At 44.6% G+C, this 13727-nt stretch overlaps 1 protein-coding gene across 2 annotated transcripts in view; it reads left to right on the top strand.

Annotated features, from left to right (window-relative positions):
• LRRC8C (leucine rich repeat containing 8 VRAC subunit C) overlaps window positions 1-13727 on the top strand; it is a 41358-nt gene that overhangs the window by 22664 nt on the left and 4967 nt on the right. Inside the window, exon 2 of one of the 2 annotated variants that reach the window (XM_053391822.1) lies at window positions 10037-10178. The exons of the other annotated variant lie outside the window; for it this stretch is intronic. Within the exon in view, the coding sequence (XP_053247797.1) occupies window positions 10041-10178 (138 nt within the window). The 5' untranslated portion in view covers window positions 10037-10040. The remainder of the gene's footprint in view (window positions 1-10036; window positions 10179-13727) is intronic. 2 annotated transcript variants of the gene reach the window in all.

Genomic DNA, 13727 nt, shown 5'->3' with positions numbered 1-13727 from the left:
GTGGCATTTGGAAGATTTGCTTGTGGCGTCCTGTGTGCATCTAAAAAAACAACTAAAAACTGAACAAATTAAGAGGCATGCATGCAAGCATTCCTGGTCCCTTCCCTCCCTAACAACAGGAAAGGGAGGGCGTATCCAGACCATGAAGGGAGAGCCAATTAGGCATCTTTCCAAGATTCAGAGAGGCAGACAATTATCTGATTTTCTAGAACAACAACAATTAATCCTTTTACCCACCATCCTTATGTGGAGCTCATTTCAGTCATCATGAGCCACTGTGGTGTGGGGGTGTGCAACTGACAGACCCACTTGTTCTGTAGCCCTCTTAATGGAAAACTACGTGGACCAATAGTATGAGGTGATAAAATTAAGGTTCCTCTGCTGCTGTGCAAATAATTACCCCACATTATAAAGTAGGCATTGCCAGCTGTGTGACTGTTACTGGCCTGTTAACTCAATTCCTGTTCAAGATTACAGATAATTGCAACTCAGGGCATCACGCATGGAGGAAAACATCCTAACTGGCAAATCACAATAATATTTCAATCCGGTTAAAAGGTTGCTCAGACAGAGAACGTGAAAAGAACACACAGCATCACTGAAACCTTTCCCAACCTGGAGCTCTCAAGATCTCGGACTACAACTCCCATGAGCACAGCCAGCGGTCATGAATGATGGAAGTGGTAGTCCTAAACATGTGGAGGGCACCAGGTTGGGGATGCTTTGATAAGCTGTGTTGATAAAGTGAGATGGTATCGTACAGTTCTGCAGTATCCTGTTGTTAGAATGGGATTAGGAACGCTGCTTATTTGGCACTACAGAATGAGAATTTGGGCTTTAAATGGGTCAAGTAATCTGATCCTTAAACACATTCTTGAAAAGTTTCCAGTTCCTTCCAGCTCGTATGATTTCAGAGTTTAGATTCCATGTCCCTGAATGTTGACATTTTTGAAACTGTGAAATTTTTCAGTTATGATCAACAAAACGAAAAGTCGCTCACCAAAGATAAGAGTCGAGTTGGCAAAAAGTGCAGGAGTTTCAAAAGAGGAGATGCATTAGTCAGCGTTTCCCATCCCACTCTGAACAGAAAGTCCTCACAGAACTTGACAAAGGGCGTTTTGTCCTGGCCTGCATCCATCTCCCTACATTCAGGAACTCCAAACGGCTCCAGTAGGAGATTCTCTTGGTTGCTACTATAGAAGGAACTCAAAATCCCAAAGAGATAAGGAACAGTAACGTCTCTGCCAAGCTAGGTAGTTCCAGAAAGCTAAGTGTGGTAGCTGTATGGGTGCAAGAAGACAGAAAGCGCCGTGGCTTGCTGTGGTGTGCTACATTGGTTTTAGCTGTCAGTATAAAGTGTGCTGGAGCAAAAAGAAAAAAAAAACCTCAGGCCACAGCTCAGTGGGAGAGTAAATGATTTGCAAGTAAAAGGTCCTTGGTTCCAGTGTTTGAAATTAGCCAGGCGCCAGGCGCGTTTTTGCACCTGGTTATGGGCCACTTGCAACCAGGTGGAGATCCCCAGGTCCAGGATGGTGCCTGACCTCTCCACCATCTGGGGATCATTGGATCTTGACTGTTTTCACTCACTAATACGGCATCCTGTAGATTCTATCAGTTATATTTCATCTGCACAATCTGAATCAATTTCAGGAAGCAAAATGATTTTTCTGTGCAGCTTAAGCAGGAGCAGCGAACAACAGTAAAGTGAATTGTTGTCTCTTGCCTTCACTTGCCCCACCCCACTGCCCTGATCGCAGTTGTGAATAATATTCTTACTTTATGAATGGTCTGTGTTGCGGTTAAGAAAATGAGGTCTGAATAAAGGTAAAGGGACCCCTGACCGTTAGGTCCAGTCGTGACCGACTCTGGGGTTGCGGCGCTCATCTCGCTTTATTGGTCAAGGGAGCCGGCGTACAGCTTCCGGGTCATGTGGCCAGCATGACTAAGCCGCTTCTGGTGAAACCAGAGCAGCGCACGGAAACACCGTTTACCTTCCCGCTGGAGCTACTTGCACTGTGTGTTTTTGAACTGCTAGGTTGGCAGGTCTAAATAGGCCAATATACAGTCATACCTCATTTTACATTTGCTTCAGGTTGAGCGTTTTCAGGTTGCGTCTCGCGACAAACCAGGAGTACCGGAAAGGGTTACTTCCGGGTTTCGCCGCTCGCACATGCGCAGATGCACAAAATGACGTCACACACATGCGCAGAAGCAGCGAATCGGAACACACGCAGGCGCGGGTTGCATTCTGCTCATATTGCGAACGGGCCTCTGGAACAGATCCCGTTCGCAACCAGAGGTACCACTGTATATGTGGACTGTCCCTGGATCAAGCGACTTTTCTTCTTTAAGTTCTCAGAGTTCTTAACCTAGCTCAAGGTTGTCATCTGAACTAGCCAAATAATCAATCCCAGTCAGTCCATCACTTGAAAAATAAGACTTTGGAGCTGTATTGCCCCCAAATGGCAACTAGATGTTCCATTTTGGTTTAAGGAGTCATTTGGCACCTAGCTTATTTATCTGAGTTTCTAACATGGCTTGGTTCTGTCCCCAGGATCTCCAGTTAGAGAAAGACCCCCCTCCCCGTCTGACACTCTGGAGAGCCATTGCCAGTTTGTGTGGATACAATACTGAGCAAAAGGGACCAGTTGTCTGACTCAGCTTCTGATGCTTCTAACCTGGCCCTGCAAATGGAACGCAGACATCCTGGGTCTGCCCATTTGCTTTCTCCCAATATTTGAGAAGCAGGAGCTATGTTGCAGCAGTGCAGGCTTTTTCCTGGATGAATCCCCACTTAACATTTCAAGGTGTGGCACAGTAGCACAAGAAAAACCACCATGTGCTTCCTGCTCTGTGCAAGTTTCAAAAGTGGCTACAGGATTAGCGCAAATGATCAAATCAGTAGAGCCTGGAGCTGATTCAGACTGCTCTTGGTGCAACTAAGGGTTTATCCTTCAGGGGACTGAAAAATGGCATGCCTCCCACCTATGTTCTGACATTTATTCAGTCAACAAAGAGCCAAATCGTTGATCAGAGGATCTAGAATGCTTGCTCTGCAAAATGCAGGAAGGATCAGGTTTCATGGACAGCAGGTTATATAGATTACAATCCTAAGCATTTTCATTTCTGCAAAAGTCCCATTCAAATCAACTTGGCAAGCAGATATTATTAGATGCAGATTTCTAGCACGTCATGATTATTACCCCATGTTCATGCCTTGTCTGTTTCCCTTTCATTTACCATAGCATAGGTAAGGTAAAAGTGCCTCTTCTTCACCTGTGATTGAAAATTATCCTACAACATTATATAAAAAGCATTGCAACCTCTGAAGAGCCCACAGCACTACAAAGCCTTCTTAACTGTTCAACTACTGGGCATTGAGTGAAAGCAATTGAAATGCATTTGGAGCGTTTAAATCCTGGGCAATAAGGCATCAAGTTTATTATAGGCCAGGTCTATAAATTAAGATTGCAAGCTCTCTAATTCTTTAATGAAGTTAAATGCTTTCGAGATTAATATGGGAATCAGCTCTGAGTGCTGCTCTCAGTGACTTCTCCAGATGACACTATAAATCACACATAGAAACACCCATGTGCATCTAATACTCAGAGGTAGCTGCTTTGGCACTGAGCAAAAAGTAGTACTGCGAAGTCAGAGTACAATTATGCCAGGATGGATTATTGGAGAGTCACCAGTTTGGTTCAAGATGCTTTTGCATAGCAGGAAGTGGGGAAGGGAACCAATGGCTCTTCAGCTCCAATGCCCATCAGCTCCATTCAGCATAGCCAATAGTCAGGGATGATGGAATTTGTAGTCCAGGGCCACTGTGTAGCATTAGCAATTGGCTGGACAGCATCGCCTGCAAGCATCTGACCAAAAAAGTTGGGTGTGTGATGTGGTGGTTCTGTATCCTTTGAGAAATAGACCCTAGGATTAGCTAAAGGGAGTTTGGGATTTGAAGTTCTGTTCTGTGTGTGATTTCTTTCATGCCTCACCTTCCTCTTTAGGCGAAAAAGGGATATGCATACACAAGGTGAGAGTCAGAAAGAATGCTACATCGCAAGAAGTCGTCTCAGTGTTCAAACTGTAATTCAGCCATGTGGCTTTTGCTAAATGATGAGACACAAATTTCTAAGAAACAAGAGGTTAACTCTTCTGCAGATGTTGACTCAGAAGTATCCCTTCCATGGTGCTTATTTCCAGGTAAATGTGCATAAGATTTTCAGCCTATGTTGGAACTTTTGAACTATAAGATAATGGACAGAAGTGTTGAGATAGCAAGAAAGGGGCCATCAATATCAGCACTAAAGCAGAAACATCCGTTGCACTTTATTCTTGTTCAGGCTGTGTAGCAAGTTTAATTTCTCTGTGCTGTTGCACATGCATACTTTTAAGTTTTAGGTACACAAAAACATTCAGAACAGTTCTCCTAGAACAGCGGTTCTCAACCTGTGGGTCCCCAGATGTTGTTGGACTACAATGCCCATCATCCCTGAGCTCTGGCCTTGCTAGCTAGGGGTGATGGGAGTTGTAGTTCAACAACATCTGGGGACCCACAGGTTGAGAAAGGCTGTCCTAGAAGCAGTTGGCTGCTGTTTTTCAGCTGGCTTTCAAAAACACAGAATTGCCATGGCCCCAGACCTGGAATCTACGGAAGCAGAGTCCTCCAATGATGTGAGCCTCAAGATGATGAATCCATTCCTTGGTCCATGTCATGCAGAGCTCCTGTCACCAGAGCCCACACCTCCTCCCCTAAACCTTCAAGAGACTCCCTGTCATCAGGCTCTGAGGTTGACCCACATATGACTTAGAGGACCAGGAGAGCCCTGAGATTTCCCCACAACTTGAAACTCAGGACCTAGAAGAAGCCAATGGCTGCAGAGGAAGGCCGTGGGACTTTTAACCAGTCAGATTCAAGGGGCTGGGTCTCTAGTTAATGAATACCTAACACAGGCAATAAGGATCTGCTGCTGATGAGACACTTGTATGCTTTGCCTCAGCTGCAGGATCGCTAACTGTGGTCCTGAAATCCACGTCTAGGCTCTTCTCCCATGGTGCTGATCCTGCTTCACCTCCCCTTCCTGTCTGCTTGCAACCATATGAATACTGACCTTTCCCCTTTTGGGGGTCATAACCTCTTTGTGGTGGTAGGCATCCCCATGGATCAGGACAAAAACAATCCTTGGCCCAGTTCTCCAAAACAGTAGGGAAACCTATGTCTGGACTGTACCATCTGAGACTGCAGGTGGGGGTTCAAACTACTGAATGCTTCCCCTTATCAAAAATAAAAAGATCCCCCCACACAGAAAAATAGGTGATGAAAAGAATAGTTCTACTCTAACATTCTCCCTTGGGGGCTAATTTTCTATAGGAATGTTTATTAATTTTATAATGAATGATTTTAGAGTGTTGTTTGTGTTGTATTTTTCTATTGTTTTATTGTTGTTAGCCGCCCTGAGCCCGGCTTCGGCTGGGGAGGGTGGGATATAAATAAATTATTATTATTATTATTATTATTATTATTATTATTATTGAAGGTTTCCATAATGTAGGGATGGAGAATCTGTGGACCTCTAACACCCATTAGCCCTAGCCAGCATGGCCAATGGTCAGGGATGATGAGGGCTGAGGGTACCATAAAATCTGGAGGGCTGCATGCTTCCCATTCCTGCTCTAATTGAAGCCTCCAGCTCTGGTCTGAAGTAGTACAGTCTAGACAGGCCTATCACCTCATCTTCTACTTGTGAGACATAGACTTTAATTGTGCCTCCTTTGTACCATATTGTGTGGAGTCATAATTTTGCGTCATACTTGATCCTCTGCCTATCTAGTTCAAGACCAAAAAATTTCCACTTGCTTCGCCGAGCCAGGATCTGTTCCCAAAGAGCCGTCCTGAAGTCATTTTGGGCATTGGGCCAGACCCTTAAGAGGTGATGGCTTTGCAGATCATTTGCAGCTTATCAGCGCGGTGCCAAAATGCTTTGGGAGAAATGGCTAACCTTGCAGCTACTTCTTCAAACAAATTAGATGTGTATCCCGAGCTTCAAAACCCCCGGATTTTGTTTTATTTTGATCTGGCTACCATCCTCATCCCTTGCCTGTCTCTCTTCTGAGAACAATTCTGCAACCAAGCCTGTTTTCGTCCTGAAGACTCACCCAAGTGCTGTTCCCTTGGGATGCCAGTGGGCAGAAGATGAATGAATTAATTTTCTTCTTATCCAGGAACGCAGGCCATATGGACCTCCTGAAGTCTGACGTGTACTTGCATCTCCAAAGGCAAAAATACTTAATACTTCCTTGCTGTCTGGACAGCTTTTCTTTATTTCCACTGATGAAAGCTAATTAGAAAAACACAGAATTCAAAGAGGCCATTTTAGAATCTGCAGCTAAATTGCTTCCCTCCCAATTCCCTGCCTCAAGCTCATTATCTTATTTCCCCTTAATTTGTTTAGGAAATGTTAGGTTTGCCGGTGCTTCTGTTTGCCCAGTGGGGGAGAGCGTTGATCTCTTTTTGTGTAAGTTCCTGAAGTCAGGGGAGTCAGCAAGGAGGCATCACCAAAGTTCATGCGTATGTAGGAGTCTCTGACGTCTGCATCGCTGGATCGTGTCTTCCTGCAGGCCTGAACAATGTGTCCCTGCACAGCTAAGGACCAGGGTACCTCAGGGATGACCTGAATCCTTAAATCCCTGCTTGATCACTGAGATCATCTGCAGATGTGTCACTGGTCGTTCCCTGAGTTGGTGAGCCTCGTTTGACAACAACGAGAAGCAGTCTTTGGTGCCATCAGCTCAAACTCTGCCAACAGAATTTCAGCAGGCAACTTCTGTGCCAGCTTTTAAATGCCTGCTGGAAACTTTCACATTTTGCTGGGCAGGTGCAGGCAATTAAGGACACTTCCTTCCACAACCGTTAATTGATGTCTGTTTTTAACTCTTTTATGGCCTTACTGTATGGTTTTATTGCTGTCAGCCGCTTTGATAAATCGCTGTTGTTGTGACACAGTTGTACGTACATATTTAAATAAATAAACAAATAACTTCTAACAAGCCAAATTCTTATACATTTTGCCTCATGTCTCAAGTCCTACAAATGCTGGAAATGTACTCTCTTTTTTTAAAGAAAGCTGAGAATCTGAGGACCCTGATTCATTCAGGGGAGAACAACTCTTATCTTGCTGAAGCTCTTGTAGTATCTGGTGGGGGAAGTCCTAGCTCTAGACTTCCTGTATCAAACAGAAAGTTGATTTAGGCTCCCCCCAGCATTATTGATTCCATGATATGGAAACAACAATTTGAAAGGGGCTTTGAAAGACCCTGTTTGCTTGGTTTGAAACACCACCCTTAGCAAGGAGTAACTTGTTTATAGAAAAGAAATTGAAAGTAAGTAGAGATTTTCAGAAATCCAAATGGGGTGTCGTGGAATCATAGGGTTGGAACAGATCTGAAAACAAGAGTGTTGGACCATCCACCCCCATATTCCCTGGCCCAGTTCACACAGACCCAGACCACAGTTCTGAGAACAGATACAGTGCAGCAAAGGTACCCGTGGATTCACAGAGACCGTGCAGAGACAGAAGTGCAGAGAGCAATTACCGTATTTTTTGCACCATAACACTCACTTTTTTCCTCCTAAAAAGTAAGAGTGGCATGCCTACGGATTTTCCTCCTCTAAAAACTACATGCGTGTTATGGTCGGGTGTGTGTTATAGAGCAAAAAATACGGGTAGGTTTGTGTAGCCTGTGCTGCTGAATCCTCTAATGAATTGATTCTGTTCTCCCCGGGGAGTACAGGAACTGCAGAAGCAAGAGACCTCGTGCTTTCCCGTAACTTTTGGCAGAGCTTTGCCAAACCATTCTTCAAAGAGGAAAGCAAAAATAAGAGGGGAGGGGGAGAAATAAATCATCCTCCATTTTCTGTGCAGTTCACTTCGCAGTCTTTTGAACGATAGCATGGAATAGGATTGTTGTCCTTTGAGAAAAGGTTAGACGGCTCTTTCTGCTGTGTCTGGCAGTTTGTTTCCCATTGAATTGCAGGTGGGCAGTTGTGACCTTTCAGTTCAAGCACTTTGCTTACATGTGCACCGAGCGCAGATTTTTGCACATGATAATAGCTTCTGGTGCATCTGCATTTTCAAGTGATGTCCTTGACCGGCTAATGTTCTGCGATGGGGATTTTCAGGGAAATGTTGAACTGGGCCCCCCCCCCCCTATGCTTATCTGGGAACTTTGCTTCAGGAATTTTTCTGATGCCCTCCTAGAGAGTGATCTAATGTTCGCTTTAGCCTTGCTTAGCAAGCAAAGCTAGAAACTGAAATCTGCCGTTCTTGCCGAATACTGTATTTGCAATTGGCATCCATTCATTTTTGCTAATGAGCTTGTGAAACAGAAGAGGGGGAAAAATCTTCCCCACATTGCTGCTAATGGTGTCCGGAGTTCGGATTTCAACACTAGTCCTGGAATCATCAGAGTATCAGAGACATTTGAAATTGTGAATATGAACATAAGAGGTATTCGTAACCCAGATGAATTCTACAAGCAAAGGAATGCAATGCTGCAGCTTTAAAAAATGCTTCGTACGTAAGCCGAGTGCAGATCTCTGTAATATTCATTTAGCATCCTGCTTATGCTACTGATGATGTAATACAAGGTGTCCAAACACACCCACCCCCCAAAAAAACACCTGTTGGAGCCTTGGAAGGGCAGTGACCAATGCTCTGCTTTTCTAGGGCATAGTACCAGACTGGAGATAATTTATATGTACGTTCCTCAGGGCCACTGGATTTAGGCCCTACTATAATGGCTTAGGAAGAAGCCACAGGTGAGCAGTAGATGTGAAGTTGCCTTATTCTGAGTCAGATAGTTGGCTCATCTAGATCAAAGTTGTCTACCCTGGCTGGCATAAGCTCTCCAGGGCTTTGGATGGGAGATTTTCACAGCTGTAATTGGAGATAGCAGATACAGTAATAATAATTAACAACAACAACAACAACAACAATTTATTATTTATACCCCGCTCATCTGGCTGGGTTTCCCCAGCCACTCTGGGCGGCTTCCAAAAAAAATATTAAAATATTGCAATACATCAAACACTAAAAGCTTCCCTAAAAAGGGCTGCCTTCAGATGTCTTCTAAAAGTCTGGTAGTTGTTGTTCTCTTTGACATCTGGTGGGAGGGCGCTCCACAGAGTGGGTGCCACTACCGAGAAGGCCCTCTGCCTGGTTCCCTGAAACTTGGCTTCCCGCAGTGAGGGAACCGCCAGAAGGCCCTCGGTGCTGGACCTCAGTGTCTGGGTAGAACGATGGGGGTGGAGATGCTCCTTCAGATCTGGGAACTCTTGTATGAAAAGCATCCACTCCATCATGGAGCTAATATAAATTGGGCCCCCAAGAGCTGCTGGAAAAGACAGATAGGAGTCTCCTCAGTTGGGACTGACAGGTAGGTTGGGTAGCTGGGAGTCCATAACCAGCCCATTTTAGAATGAGGCAGGTCCCATTCAGACAGGTCTGGAAAGCAAGGTTTTGAATTCTAAGGAGCAATTTTCCTATTAGGACAGGTCAGACTTGGGAAGCCCTGGCCTGATAACTCTTAAGACCCCAACAGAATTTCCACAGTTGGAAAGAACATTTGATGCACTCACTTATAACAAGGGTGGCCAGCGTTGAACTTCAACTCCTATCAGCCTGCCTTGGTCAGGAATGAGGGGAGCTGTATTCCAGCAACATCTGGGGCACTGAGTTGCCTTGTGAGGTTCTCAACAAATCAGAGAGCCAGCCTGGGAAACCAACCACTTCCTTGGGAAGTTCAGTGGAGAGACTTGGGAAGAGCTGATGCTACCAAGGACCTCCTGATTTGATGACTTAGCAACCCCTGCTTCTAGGTTTCATGGGCCAGGCCGTCACATCAGTGCGAATTTCTGTGATCTCCTTGAACAGAGGAGGAAAACGGGTCTTTTCACTTTTTAAGTAACGTGGAATGAAGTAAGGAGAATGAGAAGCACCCTAACCATTTCACCCCGCCTCCCTTCGCTGTCTTTCAGGACGATGATTCCTATCACTGAATTCCGCCAGTTCTCTGAGCAGCAGCCAGCCTTCCGGGTGCTGAAGCCGTGGTGGGATGTCTTCACAGACTACCTTTCCGTTGCCATGCTGATGATTGGTGTCTTTGGTTGCACGCTGCAGGTAAACAAACAGGAATGCAATCTGATGCTGCCAAGGTAGGGCTGGAAAACTATTCCCAAGTGCTAGCAGAGTTGGTCAGAGTGGAAGACAGATAATCACAATTTCTATTATTATTATTATTATTACTACTACTACTACTACCACTACTCCTACTACTACAGTTGTACCTTGATTGATGAACACCTTGCGACTCAAACATTTTGGCTCCCAAACACCGCAAACCCGGAAGTGAGTGTTCTGGTTTGTGAACGTTCTTTGGAACCAGAACATCTGACAGGGCTTCTGCGGCTTCCGATTGGCTGCAGGAGCTTCCTGCAGCCAATCAGAAGCAGCACCTTGATTTCCTAATGTTTTGAAAGTCGAATGGACTTCTGGAACGGATTCCGTTCAACTTCCGAGGTATGACTGTACTTCTAATCCTTGGTTAAATAATACAGGAGAGAAACTACTAAATGGAACACTTTCCATATTTTTTTTAAAGTGCTTATAGGTTGGAATCTAATCAATGAGCAGAATCCACATGAACATTCTTTAAAAAAACCTGCCCACAGTTCTTTTGGCTCCCTGCTGCTAAAATTCACTCCACTTAAAAGTTCTCAAAGTGCACCTGAAAGTTGCAAAACAAAACCTCAGAATTTGTCGTTTCCCCATCAAGTCAAAACGCAAACAATTAAGAAGCTTTGAGCCTGATCCATTTTCTTGCTTGGCAAAACCAAGTTTATCCTTCCCTCCCTCCACTTTTGTGTGTGATACTTTCTTAAATAGCTTGAATTCTTTGAAGGGAAAAGCAGCACCCATTTCTGGCTCTCTCCCTCTTCTTCCCACCATTTGGCAATGTCTGGTCTTATTTTTCTCCCTTGGTTCTGCTTAGAGATGACATGGCAGTGTTTGTTTTATTTAATGCCCCCTAATTAATAAATGTTCCCGAAAGGCAAAATAACGGAAAGTCTTAATGGCTTGGCTGTTAACTAATAATTCATATTAATTCCACAAGGTTTAGCTGAAAGTTTAAACAACACCAGATTGTCCGGACTTGTTTAGGGTGGTCTCTACAACAGTGTCAAAAGTTTTGTAACATTCTGTTGGACTAGAATTATGAGGAAGCCCCCCTTGAACCAGGAAAACTGTACCTAAGGAAGTTGAGAGATGTTCTTTTGAACCATATTAGGCATTACAAAACCAATCCATTCCCCTTGGGGGCAACAGGTTGAGGTTTATATTTCTTTTTCCATCTCTCAGTCTTTTCTGGGTTGGATCCACACGGACAGCACAATCCTAACCATGTCTGCTCAGAGAAGTCCTATTGAATTCAAAAAGGCTTAATCCCAGTTAAATGGGATTTCAAGTTAGCCAGGTCCCATCTGCACTGCCCATCATACCACCTTCAGCAGTCATTACTTCTTCCAAAGAATCTTGGGAACTGTAGTTTTTATTGATCCTGAGAGTTGTTAGACCCCTATTGCCCCTCAAGGAGCTACAATTCCCAGGGTTCCTTGGGAAGAGTGACTGGCTGTTAAACCACTCTGGTAATTGAAGCTCTATGAGGGTAATAGGGCTCTCCTAACAACTTAGAACCTTAGAGTTAGAAGGGACCCAATGGTCATCTTGCCCAACCCTCTGCAATGCAGGAATCTCGGCTAAAGCATCCATGACAGATGGCCATTGACCCTTAACAAACTACAGTTAAAGGATAATGGGGGGGAAAGCCATGTTTAAAGTGGTATGAAGCTGCTTTAAATGTGTAGTGCAGAGGGGGACTCAAAAGTCAATGGTTTCAATGGGTCTAATCTGATATACCGGTAAGTATGACTAAGTCTGGATACAGCCCTGTAGTGCCCGTGGTTATCTTACAGTTAATTAAATTAGAGACTGTGCTTAATATTAGCTAATAATAATAATAATAATAATAATAGACGCGGGTGGCGCTGTGGGTTAAACCACAGATCAGAAGAAACTTGCCGATCAGAAGGTCAGCGGTTCAAATCCCTGCAACAGGGTGAGCTCCCGTTGCTCGGTTCCTGCTCCTGCCAACCTAGCAGGAAAGCACGTCAAAGTGCAAGTAGATAAATAGGTACCACTCTGGCGGGAAGGTAAATGGCGTTTCCGTGCGCTGCTCTGGTTCGCCAGAAGCAGCTTAGTCATGCTGGCCACATGACCCGGAAGCTGTACACCGGCTTCCTCGGCCAATAAAGTGAGATGAGCACCACAACCCCAGAGTCGTCCACAACTGGACCTAATGGTCAGGGGTCCCTTTACCTTTTACATCATAATAATAATAATAACAACAACAACAACAACAACAACAACAACAACAATAATAATAATAATAATTTATTTATACCCTTCCGGATTAAAAAACCGGGCTCAGGGCTGCTAACAACAAATTTAAAACACGTAATTGTAAAAGCAGCATAAAATACAGTATAAAAACGTGAATAACAATAAAATTCAAAATTCAGAAATGAATATAGGGGAAATAAGCATTAGATAATCACCAGGGCTAGCTGGCTGAATTGGTCCTACATGGACCAGCTAGGAGGCCAGGGGAGAATTAGCTGTTGGGTCTCAGAGTGGGTAATCTTCATAAATGGGGAAGGGGGGGGAAGAGAAGGGAAATAAAAGATCAGGCTGAATTCAAATTAAAGGCCAGGCAGAATAGCTCTGTCTTACAGGCCTGACGGAAGGAGGTTAAATCCTGAAGGGCTCTAGTCTCATGGGACAGAGCATTCCACCAGGTTGGAGCCATCACTGAAAAGTCCCTGGCCCTGGTGGAGGATAGTCTGACTTCCTTAGGGCCCGGAACCTCTAAACTATGGTTATTCATGGACCTTAAGGTCCTCTGAGGGGCATACCAGGAGAGGCGGTCCTGTAAATATTAGCACATGTCTCCCCTCCCCCCCCCCAAATCATGGGAATGGTGGTTTCACCCTCACAGCGCTGCAATTCCCAGCAACCTTAACAAACTACAGTTCCCAGTTTCTTTGGGGGAAGCTATGCGCTGTAAATGTGCACTGAATGTGCTTTAAATGTACATTGCACATCTGCCCTCAGGAACAAACTGAGCTGTTTTCAGGTTGCCCATTTTGACCTCATGGCGAGGCTGCCTGCCTCTTTCTTGGCTCTGGCAGTTCCTTCTTTTTGCACTACCATATCCTTAAACTATTGCATGAATATACTGAAAATGGATCTTGTTTGGCTATAGAATCCACCAGCCAGTTCTTTTTTGCTGAAGTAAGCACACTCAGAATGTGCAAAGCGAGCGCAGCTCCGGGAAATGGCATGTGAGAATGCAAATATTTGCATTCCTGCCTATTGCTATTTTATAAATGCTCTTTCTAGATAGCAAGCTGTGCCTTCAACCGAAGCCAATGAGGATTTTTCCCTCCTGGCATGAATCTGTGATCGCTCAAGTAATGCCAGTAGCCGAGACCAATCCATCATCTGCGGTGTCACTGTTATTGATAACAGTGCTAAATATTTAATTTAGAGGGTAGAATCCTGCGAGGTGTCTGGTTCCCTGTCAGACACATGACAGCTGAAAGCACCCGA

The sequence above is a fragment of the Podarcis raffonei genome, chromosome 6 (genome assembly GCF_027172205.1).
Source record: "Podarcis raffonei isolate rPodRaf1 chromosome 6, rPodRaf1.pri, whole genome shotgun sequence".
Lineage (NCBI taxonomy): Eukaryota > Metazoa > Chordata > Lepidosauria > Squamata > Lacertidae > Podarcis > Podarcis raffonei.
Note: the sequence above shows the minus strand (reverse complement) of the source record. Positions and strands in the feature narration are given on the sequence as shown.